The sequence below is a fragment of the Dicentrarchus labrax genome, unplaced genomic scaffold (genome assembly GCF_905237075.1).
Source record: "Dicentrarchus labrax unplaced genomic scaffold, dlabrax2021, whole genome shotgun sequence".
NCBI lineage: Eukaryota > Metazoa > Chordata > Actinopteri > Moronidae > Dicentrarchus > Dicentrarchus labrax.
Window position 1 is genome coordinate 2,074,785 of NW_026136710.1, and position 17,654 is coordinate 2,092,438.

The window sequence follows — 17,654 nt, forward strand, 5'->3', positions numbered from 1 at the left end:
TTCTTTCTTTCCTTGTAGGAATGTCACATGTGGCAGATGCTCCTCCCCTCAGCTCAGAGATGGGTGAGGGGAAAAGGGGGTGAAGGGCCATGAGGGAGAGATGTGACTGAGGAGTATGTGGGAGAGGGGAGGAGGAGGAGGAGGAGGAGAAGGAGGAGGAGGCAGGGAGGTGTGTTGCTCTGCTGTGGCTGTTGCTGCTGGAGAAAATCCACTCCAGACAGATGCATTTCCTCCGCTGCAGCACGACCAGGAGGCTGCTTTAAAACCTCCAGCCCACAACTGTTTCTCCCTCTCTCCATGCTGACTCGCCATCAGAGAGGAGGAAGCTCTCCAGACCTCCACAAGCTCATCCTTTTGTTCTCTCCAGACCCTTTAAAGTCTTCTGAGACTTCTTAAGGACCTCAAAGTCTGGTGACTCAAGACAGCTGAATCTGTGCATCTGCAGGTCAGATGTTGGTCATTAGTTATTTTTACAGCTAAGTCGAGTTCAGGGGAGTTCTTGGAGTTCGTCTCATCTTCGTCAGCGTTGTGTTTTCCATTGGAGAAATGAGGCCTGAGGTGCTGGTCGTCTGGGTGGGTTTGACCCTTTGCTGTGCTCTGGTCTGGGCTCGAGAAGATATGAGGGAGGACAAACTCTCCAGAGGCCCGGCTCAGGTGGGAGAAGCCCGGGGACTGGTGGGGCACAGGAGACGGGGGGAGGAAGGGGATGTTGAGATGTCGGACGAGCCTGCTGAAGCGGTGGAAGAACAGACAAAACCAAAGAAGAAGAAAACACCTGAGGAAATTGAGGCAGGTAAGAAGGAGCTTCTACAAACACGCTTAGCCATGGTAACAGACACAAAGTACGGTTCAGATCTGTGATTGAGTTTGAAGATTATATAGATTCACTGCTACTAGAGGTTGCACTGGCGCACCAGCATCTCTGTCTCATGGAAAGGATCCCTACAGAGACCTTTAGTTTAACTAGAAACAGTAATATCACTATCACTCTCCACCAGACTCCAGAAACAAAAACTGTACTTTTACCTCGCATATCATCATAACTTCATTCAAAGTGGACAGAAACAGAATAAAACTCACGTAAACCGTCTCTGTTAGTCTTTCCAACGATCACCAACTCTGGTTTGGTGGAAAGTTAAACAAGAAAAACCTTTCGCTGCTTTCCTCAAAGCTTACAGTTGCACACGAAGCGACTCACACGCTCACAATCTAAATATCATACATATGACTTTTAACATGTAAGTTTGAATACAATTTGTCTTGACCTCTCCTGGCCTCTGCTCTGCTCGGAGCTTCCAGTCACAGCTTGCAGCCAAGACACTGAGGATACACAGACAGGAAAGGCTGCAATCAATCTCTGAAGAAGGAAAACATTTCGGTTGGAGCTCTGTTATCTAGCTCTCTGTCTCCAGCTTTCTCTCTGAACTCTTCCAGAGATTTCTTACCCCCCTATAGTCACAAAAAGCTTTGCATGTTCACCAAATGAGTTGCAGTTCAGAACCAGAATAGCCGTGGGGGTTTGGGGTTTTTGTTTTGGTGAAAATATCTCAGTGATTCAGAGATGACGGCGCAGAAACTTTCAGTTGGTGGTCTGACAGTTTCTTGGAAGCCTGACCGAACCTCTGCTTACATGACCTGCTTTCCCTGCCAGAAGTACAGTTACGTACACACGACTGTAAAAGTTTTAACAGCTTGTTTTGTCAAGCGCAATGATCAGAGAATGAGCTTTTTACTGTGAGAGTGGCGTCTGTGCCTCAATTATGTCTACTAGAAAAACACATCTGTGAAAAATAGAAAGTATGAGCAACAGCAGAAATATTTCCACTACAATTTTCCGTAAGTGAGGTTCAGGATTTACGAGAGGGCCCGCTGTCAGTAGCATTGATACAATGATGTTCTGAATGTTAACTTTCCGCTACATGAAGCAAAACCACAAACCAAAGCAGCCAGAGCTTTTCATGTGTGGCTGATTTAGGTTGCACAAAAGGCCATAATTAACCAAACCTGAGAACCAAAACTTTTTTTTCATTTCTTCAAGCTTTGTTTATTCAGAGGAAGGTTTTGCTGAGCATGCAACATCTTTATCGGCCCTGTTTCAGTCATATTCTTACGATTTTAAGAGGGGAGTGAATGCTGTTATCTTCTGTTTACTTTGATAGAATTTACTCTATGTATGGACGGAAAATGTGTTGTTGAGCCTTTACCCTCCAAACCCAGCTAAAGTTCCCATTAAATGCATTGCACAGACTATATGCCCAGAGCCACAAAAACCAACCAGTACTAATGAAATGTTACCAGCTGTCCAAGATTTCTGTGTTTCAGTTAGTTTGTATATGGAAGCCGAGAATATGGAAACGTATTGCAATCACTTAAAAATGTTTTATATATATTATTATATAAGTTATTATCTCATAATTCTGAGATAAGGTTTCTGAGGAAAGCTCCAATGTTAGGGGTTTTGGATCAGACTCAGTGGGGCAGAGAGCCAGCCCCTGGAGGTATCTTGTTAATATATAAAAACTGAGCAGATTTGTTTGATAATCCAGCTTCATTTGTCACAAAACCATAATTGTGTTGCTCCAAACTCTGGAACAAGAGTTTATGAAGTGTTTAATGTTATTTCTGTGTACAGTCACAGAAAAGGTGACTGACAGTAATGAAAAGTGTCTCCGGTGTACTGAGGGTGAGTAATGGATTGGCTGTGAGGGACTGTTGTGTTTAAGGACCAGTGGAATATCAGGAAACATGTCTAGCAGACGAAAACAAGCTGCCCTCTGTGTCTGCGTTGGGGCCTGATGATGGTTGCATAACGACAGTGGATTAGAAACACCTTAAAAGCTCCCTGCAGCCCTTTGAAGATCCCCTCTCTGTAATATTCCAGGTAGTTCAACATGAAACTACTTATTTTATACTTTTACGTCTTTAAGCAGTTTGTCATCAGACACTCGAGGGGGTGTAAAGCAGCACTGAGCTGATTAAAGGTCAAAGCTGCAGGTTCTGCCTCCATACATCCATCTGTTGTCTGTTAACGTTATATACTTTAATATGTAAAAAGAAACTACAGGCTGGATTTGCATGATGTTTACAGTGCACATGCTGTAAAAAACACTACATAAGAACTTACAACACTATCTTAAAATCTTTGTATGAGTTTGTTAAATTGGTTATTTAGTTTACAGAAGTTCTTAATTAGGCCTGATTTTCAATTAGGTTTATTTTTTCAGTTTATATAGTTTATTTTTCTAATATTAGCTTATAGCAGCTTTCAGTATCGGCATATGTAATAAAATATTGAGGTCTTTAAATTAGTTTAAATTAGTGTTACAGTTTGTCTACCAGAGAGCACTGAGAAGATGTCTCACTCGGAACATATTCTGCTCACAAAAAACTCCAAATGATTAAAAATGTTTATGAAAAAGAAAAAGAATGATGTTTTATCTTGTATTGTCTTATCCTCCGCTCCCGATGAGGTTCACCTGTGTTTCATTGGTTAATCAGTTCTCTGTGTGGTTTCCCTCTTTCAGTTGTTTGTCTCTCTCTGTTCCTCGTTGGTTTACCGGTGGTTCATTTGTTTGTCGTCTTTCTGGATTTTTCTCTTTTGCTTTTCCTGGACTAGTTTCTGTTTTCCCTGCAGCTGCCTGTAAGTGTATGACTGTACGAATACAGCTGCTCCTGTTCTGGCCTTATGATGGACACAAGTGTTCACTGTTCAGGTCGAGTGTTTACTGGCTAAATGTACTCATTAAACTTTGTCTACACATTACTACACAGGCTGTGCTGACAGAGAGGAGGAGAGGAGGAGAGATTGTCTGACAGTACTGCAAATGGCGTAATGTGAAAGAAATAATAATAATAACTTTATTTATATAGCACCTCTTGACAGACAAGTAAAAATAAGACATTGCATTAAGGCAAGTCTACAACAATGGGTTTTAAGATTTTAAAAGAAGTCTATTAATCTCTATATCGACTTTAGAGCAACCAGGAGGATTTCAGGCTGTGTAGCCTGTGGAAAAATAAATATAAAAGTGATCAGTAAAATCTTAAAATCAATTCTATTAGTTCATAATACTGCTGTGATTCAACTGGGCCAAATAAGGCAAGTGTGTGTATTAATAAAGTGGCTTTGTTTAGTCAAAGCTGACATCTGGAACCAGTGCTGAAACTGGTCCAACGTAGGGCCACAATAGGGCCAGCTACGGTCATACAGACCTGGCCCACGTGTGGACCATAATTCATTGCTGTATCTGAGTGTAAGTGGGCTGTGTGGGCCATCACTGGGCCATGTGGGGGAGCAGAGAGTCTCTCAGAGAGTGAGAAGAGAAGCTGGATGTCAGTGTGTACAGAGCTGGAACAGGAAGGAGTGGGAAACGGTTCATACACTAATTAACATGTTGTATCGGGTTTGTTTAACAAGTGGATGAACAAAAATGTGAAAACAACTATTTGGGGTTTATGTGGGGAGTTTTACATGCTGGAACTATTTCTTGGTGAACAACCCCCGGTGTGGTGACACTGCTGCTTCTTGAAGTTAAGTTAACAGGTTCGGTGCAGAGAACAAAACATTTTAACAAAAGGTCTATCTCTGTAGGGATCCTTTCCATAAGGCTGTCAGACACTGTCAATAACAACCTGAGTCTGTCAGTGGCAGAATAAATAATAATGAATAAAAACAACCTTATAAAGAACCTTTTCAAGCCAGAGTTACAAGGTGTTGTACAGTACAAACATTAGAAAGTTAAAACAGGAAATAACAGGATGAAAACCAAACCTTCACAGAGGACAGAAGAGCTTATGAAACAGGTGAGTTTTAAACAACTTCTTAAAGTTAACAACAGATTCTGCATTATTTATAATTAGGGTCAAGAGTGGGAGCCACAAGTTGATATTGGAACCGGCAGAAGGTCTTTGTCATATTAAACAAGGCCCAGATTGAAAAATACCAGAATTTCCCTCCGAGGCATAGACATGAAGATTGGCATCACTCTTCGTCTCTCACTCTCAGAAAGAAAACAGACGAAATGTTGAACTTGCCTCTTGGCCAGGTCCAAACTGTAAATGAGAATTCTCCTTTCAGTTGACTTATCTGGTTAAAGTTGAATAAAAACATTATTTTAATGAGAGAACATTAGATTTAAAGGCCCAGTTTGAAGAGGATCCGCTCTCTGTAGATAGAAACAGCTCATTATAAGGATTTCACCGTACAGTTACGCTGCCAGGATCAACAACTGATTTACTACCATCACCTTTCCCCTTGCTCTACCATCAGGTCACACTTTGTATACTCTTATATAGATAGACCGATTAATCAGTGGGCCGATTATCTGCCATTATTAGATAATCACTATAACTCTCAGTCATCCTGCTGTAAACGTTTGCCTAAATCTCCTCCATCACCATCGTTCTCTGTATGACAGCAAATCTAATCTCAAACCTTTATTGACTAACATTAAATATACATTGTTTTAATGTGTGATGTATAATTTTACACTGTAAAACCAGATACGTTCATTTAACTCAATTTTAGGTTAAAAAGAAATCTTGATTAAGCCGCTTTTACTTGTAATTGTAGGTGGCACTAATTTAGTTTTATAGGTTACAGAAACATTCCTGATTAATAACTTTATTTTTTTTGTATTTTGTTTTCACAGCACAAATTGGAACTTAAGTCATTCTCACTTAAAATGAAGCTACCTGATAAAAGTAAAAATGTGGTATATTAGATAATAATGTGAATGGAATAATGGAAATATGCATTACTTTCCTTTGTTTTGATGTCTTCATTATATTTTGGCCGTCCTGCTCTCTGGGGATCAGAATCGGTCGACCACCACTCTTATGTAACTATCCCGTCCTGTGCACTAAAGGAACATTATTAGTCTTTGGCACTGGTCTCCACTCTGAGTGTGTTTGGGCTCAGACCAAAACAAACTCTCTCTCAGAGCCGAGTCCTGCTGCGTTTGCATGTTCTGTCTGTTTCAGTTTGAACTTGTTTTATAGGATGTTTGCTGTAAATAACAAAGAAAAAACTGAAGACAGACATTTGGCAATAAAAGTTCTCATAACCCGACAATAAACTGCTCAACAGCTGCTTCACGGGCCGTACTCTCTCTCGTTGTTGTACACAGCTAACTGAGTGTTTTCCTCTCTGAAGCCAGGGCAAAGAAAGCAGCAGAGAAGGAAGCCAAAGCCAAGAAGCAGAAAGCCCCAAAGCCCACCAAAAAGCCAAAACCTCCAAAACCCACCAAAAAACCCAAAGCACCAAAACCCACAAAGAAGCCAAAGGCGCCCAAAGCCACCAAGAAACCGAAGACAACAACCACAGCGCCGCCAGACAGGAGGCGTCCTTCTGTGGAGGAGGAAGAGGAGAAACTGCTGATTGAACTGGGCTGGGACACACGTATGTACACATTCTAGTCACTATATTCTTTAACATTTACAAGGTACTTACAAAGTTTGACTTGTAGATGAATAAAATGTTTCTCCAGGAAAGGATAGTCGCAGATCTAATGATTGTTTTGAAATGAATTCTGAATATTACACAAACTTCCTCTGTTCACATTTGGTCTGACCAGATTCCTTTTAACTGGATTCTTACAGTGTTTCGACCTGTGACCCCAAAGGGGCCTCGAGGGGTAGAGCCTGTTGAGCCAGACCTGGGTGAGACTTCCACCGCTGCCTGAACTGGTTTTAGTGTTCACTCGATAATAAAGTTGTAGTCATAAATGCTAGAAAAGAATTGCTAATATATTCACTGGTGTTGCAGTGATGGAAAGTACATTTACTCAAGTACAATATTATTTAAATTTTCTGTGACTTTATACTTTTTCTTTGCTACCTTTCAGAGGCAACAGACATAATATTATAATTTAAAAAATCAATAAATGACAAATATTAATAAAAAAGTAGTTATTTATATACAAAAATATTTTTATTTAAAAATATATATATATATACAGAAATAAATTAACAAATCTAAAAAATAGCTTAAAAAATGCTTATTATTGTATATTTTTTATTTCTTTTCCACATTTTTCATTTATCATTTATTTTATTCATCTTTATTTATTAACCTATTTATTTATTCTTCTTTTATTTATTTCTCTTTATTTTCACTTTTGTATTTACTCTTTATTGTTTTATTTCTTAATCTTTATATTTTAAATTCTTTTACAGATTTATTCTTTTTTATGGCACTCCAATGACTCCATAGTTTCTGACTGAATCCGTACCAGTGGCAGGAATTAAGGATATAACTATATATATATATACGTATTCGACCCCTTTAAATTTTCACTCTTTGCGCCATTTGTAAATCAAAAGTTCATTTTATTTCTCATTAATGTACACTCGCACCCCATCTTGCGAAAAAACGAAATGTAAATTTTTTGCAAATTTATTAAAAAGAAAACTGAAATATCACATGGTCTAGTATTCAGACCCTTGTTGACACTCATATTTAATTCACATGCTGCCATTCTCTGATCCTCCTTGAGATGGTCCTGCTCCTTCTTAGTCTAGCTGTGTTTAATTAAACTGATTGGACTTGATTGAGGCCACACCTGTCATATGCTCCGGCTGTCGCAATGAGAATCATGGTCAGACTGCCCAGGAGCTCGACGATGTGGGGCACATCTGGCGGTCGGAATTTCCGGCACTCAGGTTCCTGAGCACAGTGGCCTCCTAATCCTTAAATGGAGAAGTTTGGGACACCGACTCTTCCTGACCTGGCCGCAAACTGAACGGCCTTGTGAGGTAGAGAACCCAAGATCACTGTGGCTGCTCCGATGCGTGATGGGGGTTCCCAGTCACTCCTGGCCCTGCACGTGGGCTTTTGGCGTGCCGACGAAGCCTCTCCTCGTGCATTGAAGCCCGCATAGAGTTTGCCAAAACACATGAAGGACTCCCGCTTAAGATTCTCTGGTCTATGAGACCAGATTGAACTTTTGGGTATTCTAGCGGTATGTGTGAAACCGGCACTGCTCTCACCTGCCCAACAATCCCACGTGACATGGTGGTGGGCATCGGTATGGGGATTTTTCTGCGGGACGGATGACTGTTGCATTGAAGGAAGATGAATGGGCCGACAGAGATATCCTGGAAGAAACCTCTTCAGTGCTCGGACCTCGACTGGGCCGAGGTTCACCTTCCACAAGACAATAACCCTAGCACACGCTAAATACAGGGGCTCGAACAACTCTTGACCATTGTTGACTGGCCCGCCAGCCTGACCTAACCCATAGCTCTAGATCTAAATGGCTCACGCCCTCACTTTCTCTGCATCCCAGTGCCTTACTCGCGGTGTCTGGACTCCTTTTGTTTATATTTGATTTGTTATAATTTTGTGTGAGTTGCTGTATATATAATCTCCAATCTTCTCTCTGAAGGTCTTGTTTGTCTGTCATATAGAGGCATCAGGATTAAACTGAGACTCCTTGTAGTGGGTTGAAGTAAAAGAACTGAGTACTTCTCCTACTTCTAAAATGAAGCCGTAAAACTAATTCTGCCTCCTCGTCTCCTTCGTGCAGTTGACGTCTCCAAGAGGCCGACACCTCCAACAAAAACTGCCAGTGAGCCCGACGCTGACTACTGGGATGCCAGACGTAGGTTTCATCAACATCTATTCATTCAGAGCCAAACGTTTTATGAAGCCTTTTATGACAACGCGTAGAGGTTCCAGCGGGTTACGAGGGCTGTGAAAATGAGAGATTTTATGTGGAGAAGCACATGGAGGATACTGCTGATCTCCAGGAAACAGATTTATTATCTAATATTTTCAGCAAGCAAATAAAAGCCGAGTCAGAAGAAGAGTTTGTCCCTGCAGATTTATTTCCTCTCTAATGACAACTGGTTAAAATTGCTGCTGTGGACTAACAACAGAGGTGCTGTGTTCCTCACAGATGAGGTTCCCGGTGGATACCCGGATAAGAAAGAAGGCACAACTACTGAGGTCATCATGTATATACCAGGTACCCGTCTGTCACACAGTATACGGTTGGGTTTGCATTGAGATGAAAAACCATGTGTGAAAAGCTGTTTCTTCTGTCGTTATTCGGCCCGCAGCAGTAACTACACACAATGACACAACACTGCGCAACAGTCAAGCAGAACTGAAGAAATATCTTAATATAATAAGAAGACTGAACAGACACACATCCAATTTATTCAGCATATACATTATCTAAAAATCAACTAAAAACTCATCAAACTTGGCCCACTGGGAGTTGGAATATGGCTACTTGATGTCAGAAATGGATTCTGCATCCTCAATAACCCCCAGAACCACTCCAACATTGTCCAAATTGGCCAAAAAGATGGTGAAATATTGTCCATATTGGTGATTATGCTAATGAATGCCAATTATACTAATTGACCAACTAAATTCTAAATTCTGGGGATCCATACTGTACATTTCTAACATAATGTAAGATATCAAAGTGTTAACCAACCTTCCTAAGTTGGTTAAAATATGATTTACTATTAGAATATCTTTTATCTGCTTGTATAATTTTTTCTTTATTGTGTTGTATTTGCTCACTACTGGTTAACAAAGAGTCACTGTTCAAATGTTAAAGCTGTAATAATTTAACTGTTTCTGTTTCAGAGGAAACCACCACCGTCCCATTTGTCGTGCCCTGGTATGAAGAATATGATTACGCTGACTGTACGTCTCTCACTTCCTTAACTTTTTACAAAATCAGCTGTATGTGCTGCCGGTTTCCATCGTGACAATTAAATGTTGTCTGTCTCTGGTTCATTCACAGTGGCCGCTAAGAAACAAGAAGAAGAGGAGGAGAGAGCTCGCAAAGAAAAGGCAGAAAAAGGTCTTTATTTGACTTTTCTGGGAATCGTGGGGGTTGAAATGATAAATGATGTTCTGTATCTTTCTTCTAGTTGAACAAATCCCACAAAAAGACCAAAACACTGAATGAAACAGTCGAAAGAGTCCCAGACAAAAGCACCATTTTGGTCACATTCCAAGTAATGTACTGTAATACTACTGTGCTAGCTCAAGAGTTTCATTTAATCACCACAGACCAGTTACATTGGAAAGAAAAGAGTAAATATGAATTTGGGTGTTTTCAAAGATTAATTAAAGCTGCAGTAGGTAGTTTTTATAAAATAACTTTTTGTCTTTTTATTAACTGAAACTTTCACTATATCCTGACAGAAGAACACGACACAGATAATCTGTGAAAATATCAGCTTCCTCTGGCTCCTCCCAGTGGTCCTAATGTGGATTTACAAGAATCCACCGGGCCGAATCGGAAACTATATATTTAAAGATCCCCTCCAGATATATATTAAGACATATATACAAAGAGTCTGCTTGATACAATAATGTGTGTCTGTCACAAAAAGTATTATTTAGCTTTAAAATTCTTAAAAAGTGCCTCATTAAAAATAACAGAATCTATAAATATGCAAATTTAATTCGTTTCTAAAGTTTTCCTGCTGGACACAAGATGTCTCCTCCTTCACTGTAAAGTCCATCCTCAGTGTGTGTGCACTGCTGGATCACACTGTATAAGTTGCATACTGGACCAGGATCCAAACTATTAAAATCTGATTTTTAATGAGCTCAGAGAAACTTTCAGTACATTAATGTGAAAACATCCTTCTAGTGTCAAACTCTGCACACTCTTTCAAACATCACACTGCGGGAACAAGAAGAAACCCATAGTCCTCACTGGAGGGGGTCTTTAAAGATTTACATTTTCAGTAGGACCCAATGAGCTTGGAGCTGAGAGCCGCAGACAGGAAGTCTTCTCCTTTATCATTAATCTTTCAGTGGTTTGTTATTAATGGCAATAATCAGAAAGATATGGCTAGAGGAGGAGGATGAAGGCTTCCTTACAGCTGCTCAGTTTAGTGTAGTGCTGTGGATTGTTACGTAAAGCTCAGGGAGCAGCTGGCTGATGTTATGATGATATCAGCAGGCAGGGAGGGAAAACATCAATCTGATAACTCTGTTAAAGTCTTGCGTAAGATTTTGGTTCTTTCAAGTAAAAACAAATAAAAAGCTGCAAAAATCTCCAAAATCCAAACCGTTTTCTGCACGAACAAACCGTGAAGATATGAACTGAAACACAAACTGACCCATATTCTGGATTGGAAACACATGAGGAATGTGCGAGTGGAAACGAGGGTGCACTGTACTAGCACATGTGGTAATATTTTGTGTGGTGGCGGCTGGCCGGAGAGCAAGGTCCATGTGAAAACATGCTTTGACACACATATTGTTTTCTCATTACGCTCTGAAGCTGAGCGGCTGAGGAAGCAGTGGGAGGAGGAGGAAGAGGAGAGACTGAAGCAGATGTCAGTGCCGGTGGAACCAAAAAGTAAGAGAATCTAAAGTCTCACTTCTTAAATTCTGATGTTGAAGACAGATTAAAGGACCAGTGTGTAACATTTCAGAGGCTCTATTAGCAGAAATATAATATTAATAGGTATGTTTTCATTAGTGTTTAATCACCTGCAGATAGAGCCTTTCATGTGTATTTCAACCTCTTGGATTGGCTGGAAAATGCATCGTCACAAAGCTGAAACAGGCTGTTTAGATGATCATACATATCAACATATGATGATCTTATACTACCAACAGTATATAAAGTAGTTCAAATGAGCTCAACCTGTTAAAAACATGTTAAAACATCAGATATAAAAGTGAAACACTGACTGCACTATGAGTACTTTTACTTTCATACTTTGAGTACATTTTGCTTTTACTTCAACAGGGTTTTGAATGCAGTTCACTGTTTGAGTTCATTGTACAGTTTTAAATATAAATATTGAAATATCCATAAAATATGTCACTGAGTCAGTTAACTAAATGATAGAAAATGGCTCTCTTGAGGAAAAAGCTTGGGAACTGCTGTCTGTCTTTATTAAAAAGGAAACAGGCTTTTGAGAGACTCGTTAGCGGCTGCAGAATGAAGCCGATGAGTGTTTTGAATTAAACGTCTGTGTGGAACATTTGTCAAGCAGATGCTTTTTGTGTCTGTGTTTGCTCTCAGAGTGTCCTCCTCTGGGTTTGGAGTCTCACCGGGTGGAAGACGACCAGCTGCTGGCTTCCTCTCAGTCTCACCATGGCTTCGCGGCTCAGAGGGGACGACTCAACATGCAGGTACAGACGGACACTGTTGGGATTGTTGGGGAAGTGGGGATTGTCTGTGGAGAAGAATTAAAGCTGTGGTCGCCTGCAGGGCTCCGATAATGAGGACGACCTGTACGGCGGTGGATGGTGTGCAGAGGCAGAAGAGAGGAACCACTGGTTTGAGGTCGATGCCCGCCGAGAGGTGGAGTTCACAGGGGTCATCACTCAGGGAAGGAACTCAGAGCAGCAGTGAGTCCCGCTTAACTGCATGTTGCTGTGATTTAATTACTTTTATTTGTATAGCACCAAGTCAGAATAAAAGTTATCTCAGGACCAGGATTTTATGCTTCTGACTGATTCATCTCATTTTCTTCCTAGTGAGGATTTCGTGTCCTCCTACTTCGTGGCCTTCAGTAACGACAGTCGAGACTGGACTACACTGCATGACGGCTACGCTGAATGGGTGAGTGGGACTTAAACAATACCAATAACAACCAGTGTTTAACAGGAAGACACTGCATGATTACAGCTCTGAGATTCTCTCTCTCTGCAGTTGTTCTATGGGAACGTGGATCGGGACACACCAGTGATGAGCCAGTTTTCCACGCCTGTGGTGGCGCGCTACATCCGCATCCTGCCTCAGAGCTGGAACGGCAGCTTGTGTCTGAGAGCTGAGATCTTGGCCTGTCAGCTTCCCAGTCAGTACCACAGAGAACATCCTTCTGAATGTCACATCTCCAACATGGAAACTTCACAGTTCACACCAAAATCTCTTTACCTGAAGCCTTATTTATCTATCTAGATTGTTTTGGTGTAAGAAATAGCACTACAGGTAAGAGGAAAGATATGTATTTTAGGGTTAACTTTCCCTTTAAAGGTTTCTGAAGGGTTTCATGCCCTCATGACTCACCGAGCTTTCTCATTCCTTTGAGTTGTATGTCAGCTTCCACTGGGAGAAAAAACATTATTTTGCCAAACTTGAAGTAAGAATGGTTTCACCGAACTATGGTGAAATATGAGTCTATTTCACAACATGAACTTCATAACCTCACTGTTAAAGAGTGTCTTACATAACACTAAATAGCTGCTGAGCGCTGTGTCCTGTAACTACGATCATCAGTGCTTTAATTCTTTCAGACAGCTACCGCAGTGAGAATGAGGTCAACCCGTCAGATGACCTGGACTTCAGACACCACAACTACAAGGAGATGAGACAGGTCTGTTTTTAACTCGGATTAATACAAAATAAAGCGCTGTGGAATATTATTAACTTTAATATTATTAACTGCAACTATCACAGATGAGTTTCTCCTGGTCTCTGACTTCCAGATGATGAAGGTGATAAACGAAGAGTGTCCCAACATCACCAGGATCTACAACATCGGTAAAAGCTCTCAGGGCCTGAAGATGTACGCCATGGAGATCTCTGACAACCCCGGAGAGCATGAGACAGGTACAAGAGACAGACAGTTGACAATAAACACACAACCAGAACATAACAGGCCCAACAACCTAAATAATCAACAAACACTGAGAATATAAAAATAAAAAATACGTAGATTATGATATATAATAAGATGAATATTTTACTTAGAGATGGAACACTTATTTTTTCCCTTTGTCCCGCCGTCACTCAGGTGAACCCGAGTTTCGGTACACAGCTGGTCTCCATGGTAACGAGGCGCTGGGTCGGGAGCTTCTCCTCCTGCTGATGCAGTTTCTGTGCAAGGAGTACAATGACGAAAACCCCAGAGTGCACCGCCTGGTGGACGGAGTGAGAATACACCTGGTGCCTTCACTCAACCCCGACGCTTACGAGCTGGCGTATGAGATGGTACGATGGAAGATAAATTACACCATAACTCCTGCAGCAAAACATTGGTGTAGAAATGAGCCTCTGGGTCAGAATAACTGGTAGCCTTATAAGGCAGTTTGAGGGCCGGTTCTTAGAGAACTAACATAGTCCTTGTCGTTTAGGGCTCAGAGATGGGGAACTGGGCACTGGGCCACTGGACTGAAGAAGGTTACGACATCTTCCAGAATTTCCCAGATCTCAACAGCATCTTGTGGGGAGCCGAGGACAGAGGCTGGGTCCCTCGGGTCGTGCCCAACCATCACATCCCCCTCCCAGAAAACTCCCTCAATGGCTCAGTGAGTTTGTTGTACACCTCCAAGGGCACATTTACCACTTTTAATTCCTACACAATGTACTGACATTCAAATGTTTCTCTGTGTTTTGCTCTCGTAGCTCGCAACTGAGACCAAAGCCATCATTTCCTGGATGGAGCGCAACCCATTTGTGCTGGGAGCCAATTTGCAAGGAGGAGAAAAACTGGTGGCATACCCTTTTGACATGCAGCGTCCACCAGTTTCTGTAAGGCTATTTTACAAAGACAAAAACCCAATAAACGTACAGAAAACTTCAAGTTTACACACATATAATAACCCTTTAATCCCTTCATGTTGTTAAAGTTAACCGACAGCCGGCGTTGGAGGAATAATGCTGACATGAACGAGGAGACATGGGCTCGCATTCAGCGGCAGAACGAGGGAGCTCTGAGGGAGACGCCCGACGACGCCATGTTCCGATGGTTGGCGATGTCATTCGCTCACAGCCATCTGACCATGACGGAGACCTACCGAGGCTCCTGCCATGGTGATGATGTCACAGCCGCACAGGGAATCGCCAACAGAGCCAGCTGGAAGCCAGTGGTGGGCAGTAAGTGTTGCTGGCACAGAAGCTGCTTTTCCACCCAAAAGTACCCACAACTTTTAGTCCCAGGAACTATAAGGTTCCTTCCACCTGTGCAATTCTACCGCGGTCTAAAGACGAGGCAAATTAGTCTACTACACATCATTTTTGCACATGACAACAATTACGTCTGGTCCATCTGTCGTTCTTCTGTAACCCCATGTTGATGTGTCGAAGCACAATGAACAAAAAAAATGTTTTGTGGCTGCAGATTTAAAAAGCTGTGAGTACTCAATCAATCAGAAATGTTCAGTGCTGCAAGTCCCAAAGTTCCTGTACTCATGCAGGGACTTTTAGGAGGGTAAAATAATGTCCCCAGCACTTGATTTAAACCCTGGTCCCTTTGTTTGGAAGGAAAGGGACCAGTTCCTCCAAAGGTTCCTGTGGTAGAAACGTGGCTAAAGAAATAGTAAGTGTAAGTTAGTGGTGCAACTGACGTTGTGACAGTGTTTCTGGGGGCTTTTAGGGCAGTTACCCGATTCGCCTGGTTGGCAATCAAACCTTCAACCATCAACTCCAATTTGTGTGTAACTACGCAGGTAGCTTTGGATTTATTAAGGTTTTCAGATCTACGCTGCCGAGACTTCTGTAGCCAATTAAATTCAATGGAAGTCAAAGGAATTACATTTGTGGTGCTGCAAGACTTGAAATGAAAAACTCAACAGCAGAAACAGAGTTCTAGTTACTCTCAAAATAAAGTAGTGCCTAATGAAACATGCTGACAGTGCTATCCATTTTTTGGAAATACGTGTTGCTGGTAAGAGTTTCAAATGTAACATATTGAAGCATTGACTCCATTGTATGAGGGTGTTGACAGGAGTGGATACTAAAATAAAAACTATACATGGGGTGTGAACTGAACCTGTCATCCTCTTCTACAGGTATGAATGACTTCAGCTACCTGCACACCAACTGCTTTGAGCTGTCAATCTTCTTGGGCTGTGACAAGTTTCCTCATGAAAGTGAACTGGCTCTGGAGTGGGAGAACAACCGCGAGGCTCTGCTGTCCTTCATTGAGCAAGTAAGAACAGGACTGACAGTATAGTGGAATTAACTGACATCATCCAGCGAGGCGCATTGGTTGCACAAACACACATTCCTGGTAGATTACATTGTTATGCAAAGGGTTTATTTTTACTTCACGATTGTTGTGTCGAAAGATTGCCACAGTGAGAACTTTCTAGAGTTGTAAAGGCTTGTTTACAACTCTAGTTTGAAGGCTTTTAGACAGAGCATCACTGACAGCCACCATGTGTAAGATTTGAACATTTATGACTCTTTGACCCTCTGGTAGAAGTCAGGGTTGTTTCATTTTTCTACAAAAACAAAAACTGCCGTCAGAATAATATGAAAGATGCTGTACTCTGTACTCTAAGTGGCATGCTGTTTCCTGTTCAGGTACATCGAGGGATAAAGGGTGTAGTGAGAGACGTGGAGGGGAATGTGCTGCCTAACGCCACCATATCTGTGGAGGGAATACGGCACGATGTCAAAACCGGTACGTACGACAAAGATACTTTTACCAGCTCTGTCGTTATCTGAGGTTATACATACATTATATATACCGTTTCGGTGCAAAGCTGAAACTTCAACTGCACCAGTCTTGATGTTGGGAAGGCGTGCAACAATGCTAGTAATGATAAATGATAAATTCCACTCAAATGCATTAAAACTTAAGTAACAAGCCTGTCTTGAGTAGAAAGTACAGATATTTATGAAAAAATGTTGGAATAAAGTACAGTTCAGCGTTTTTTTCCTGTCGCTCATTTCAGCTGTCGGTGGTGATTACTGGCGGCTGTTGAATCCCGGAGAGTACAGGGTGACCGCCAAAGCCGACGGCTACACCCCTCAGACCAGACTGTGCATGGTGGGCTACGACGCTGGAGCCACTCCATGCAGCTTCACCTTGGCCAAATCCAACTGGGACCGAATCAAGCAGATCATGGCTCTCAGCGGCAAGAGGCCCATTCGACTTGTCCCCAAAGTGGTGAAAACGACCGCCGCCAGTGCAGTGGTGGTAACCAGCACCACGGAGAGTCACGCCAGCTCTCAGAACGCAGAGCGGCTCAGGCGGCTCAGGATCTTGCGTCTGCGCCGGCTACGGCAGCAGAGGTTACGGGCCGGTCTTCGTACCACTTCTACTACCACAACAACCACCACCACAACAACAACGACGACGACAAGAGCACCCACGACGATACCCGTAACAGAGACCACCACCTCCTGGTACGACTCCTGGTTTCCTGTGGACAACTGGTCGACTGAGAACCCGTTCGATAGCGTCATCTTTGACCCCGTGGCCACACAGGACTATCCTTTTGAATACACCATTGATTGATTACTACGTTCCCCACATCTATGTTATACAAAGACCTTACTAACCACTTCAGTTTGCTGCAACAGCACAGCTTTACAAATGCACAATACATAGGTTGTTAACTGTTTAGCTCTCACAAAGTCATCTTAAGGGAACGATCGTAAGATAAATATGTGTTTTGGAAAATTCTTCATAGAGAATTGATCTGGAATAGAAAGCTTCTGCTGAGCAGAGACTATACAGCACAGGTTTAATTAGCTCTATGTTCAGTAAAACAATATAAAGTACGCCACAATACAAACAGGATATGATTATGTACTGATCCATTAGAAATGTATGCATATCTCTACGTTTCTTTAATGGCTTTCCAATGTGATTGCTGGCCTCAGTTAAACTGATTCAATGTACTGCTGAATGCATTTGATTAAAGTGAAGTAATTTTCTAAATTTCTTCAGTCTGCGTATTATTTGTTTTAATCCTCCAAGAA

The 17,654-nt window shown here is 41.7% G+C and overlaps 1 protein-coding gene across 1 annotated transcript; it reads left to right on the plus strand.

Annotated features, from left to right (window-relative positions):
• Positions 1-207: 207 nt before the first annotated feature.
• aebp1a (AE binding protein 1a) lies at positions 208-17,613 on the plus strand. The gene is made up of 21 exons (XM_051413120.1): positions 208-793; positions 6,155-6,400; positions 6,601-6,660; positions 8,529-8,603; positions 8,901-8,969; positions 9,605-9,664; positions 9,765-9,824; positions 11,265-11,342; positions 12,018-12,127; positions 12,207-12,346; positions 12,476-12,560; positions 12,651-12,795; positions 13,235-13,314; positions 13,427-13,550; positions 13,735-13,931; positions 14,075-14,248; positions 14,346-14,471; positions 14,570-14,816; positions 15,731-15,870; positions 16,248-16,347; positions 16,622-17,613. Exons 1-21 carry the CDS (start codon positions 547-549, stop codon positions 17,185-17,187), a joined length of 3,129 nt encoding a protein of 1,042 aa, XP_051269080.1. The 5' UTR covers positions 208-546; the 3' UTR covers positions 17,188-17,613.
• The last annotated feature ends 41 nt before the right edge of the window (positions 17,614-17,654 follow it).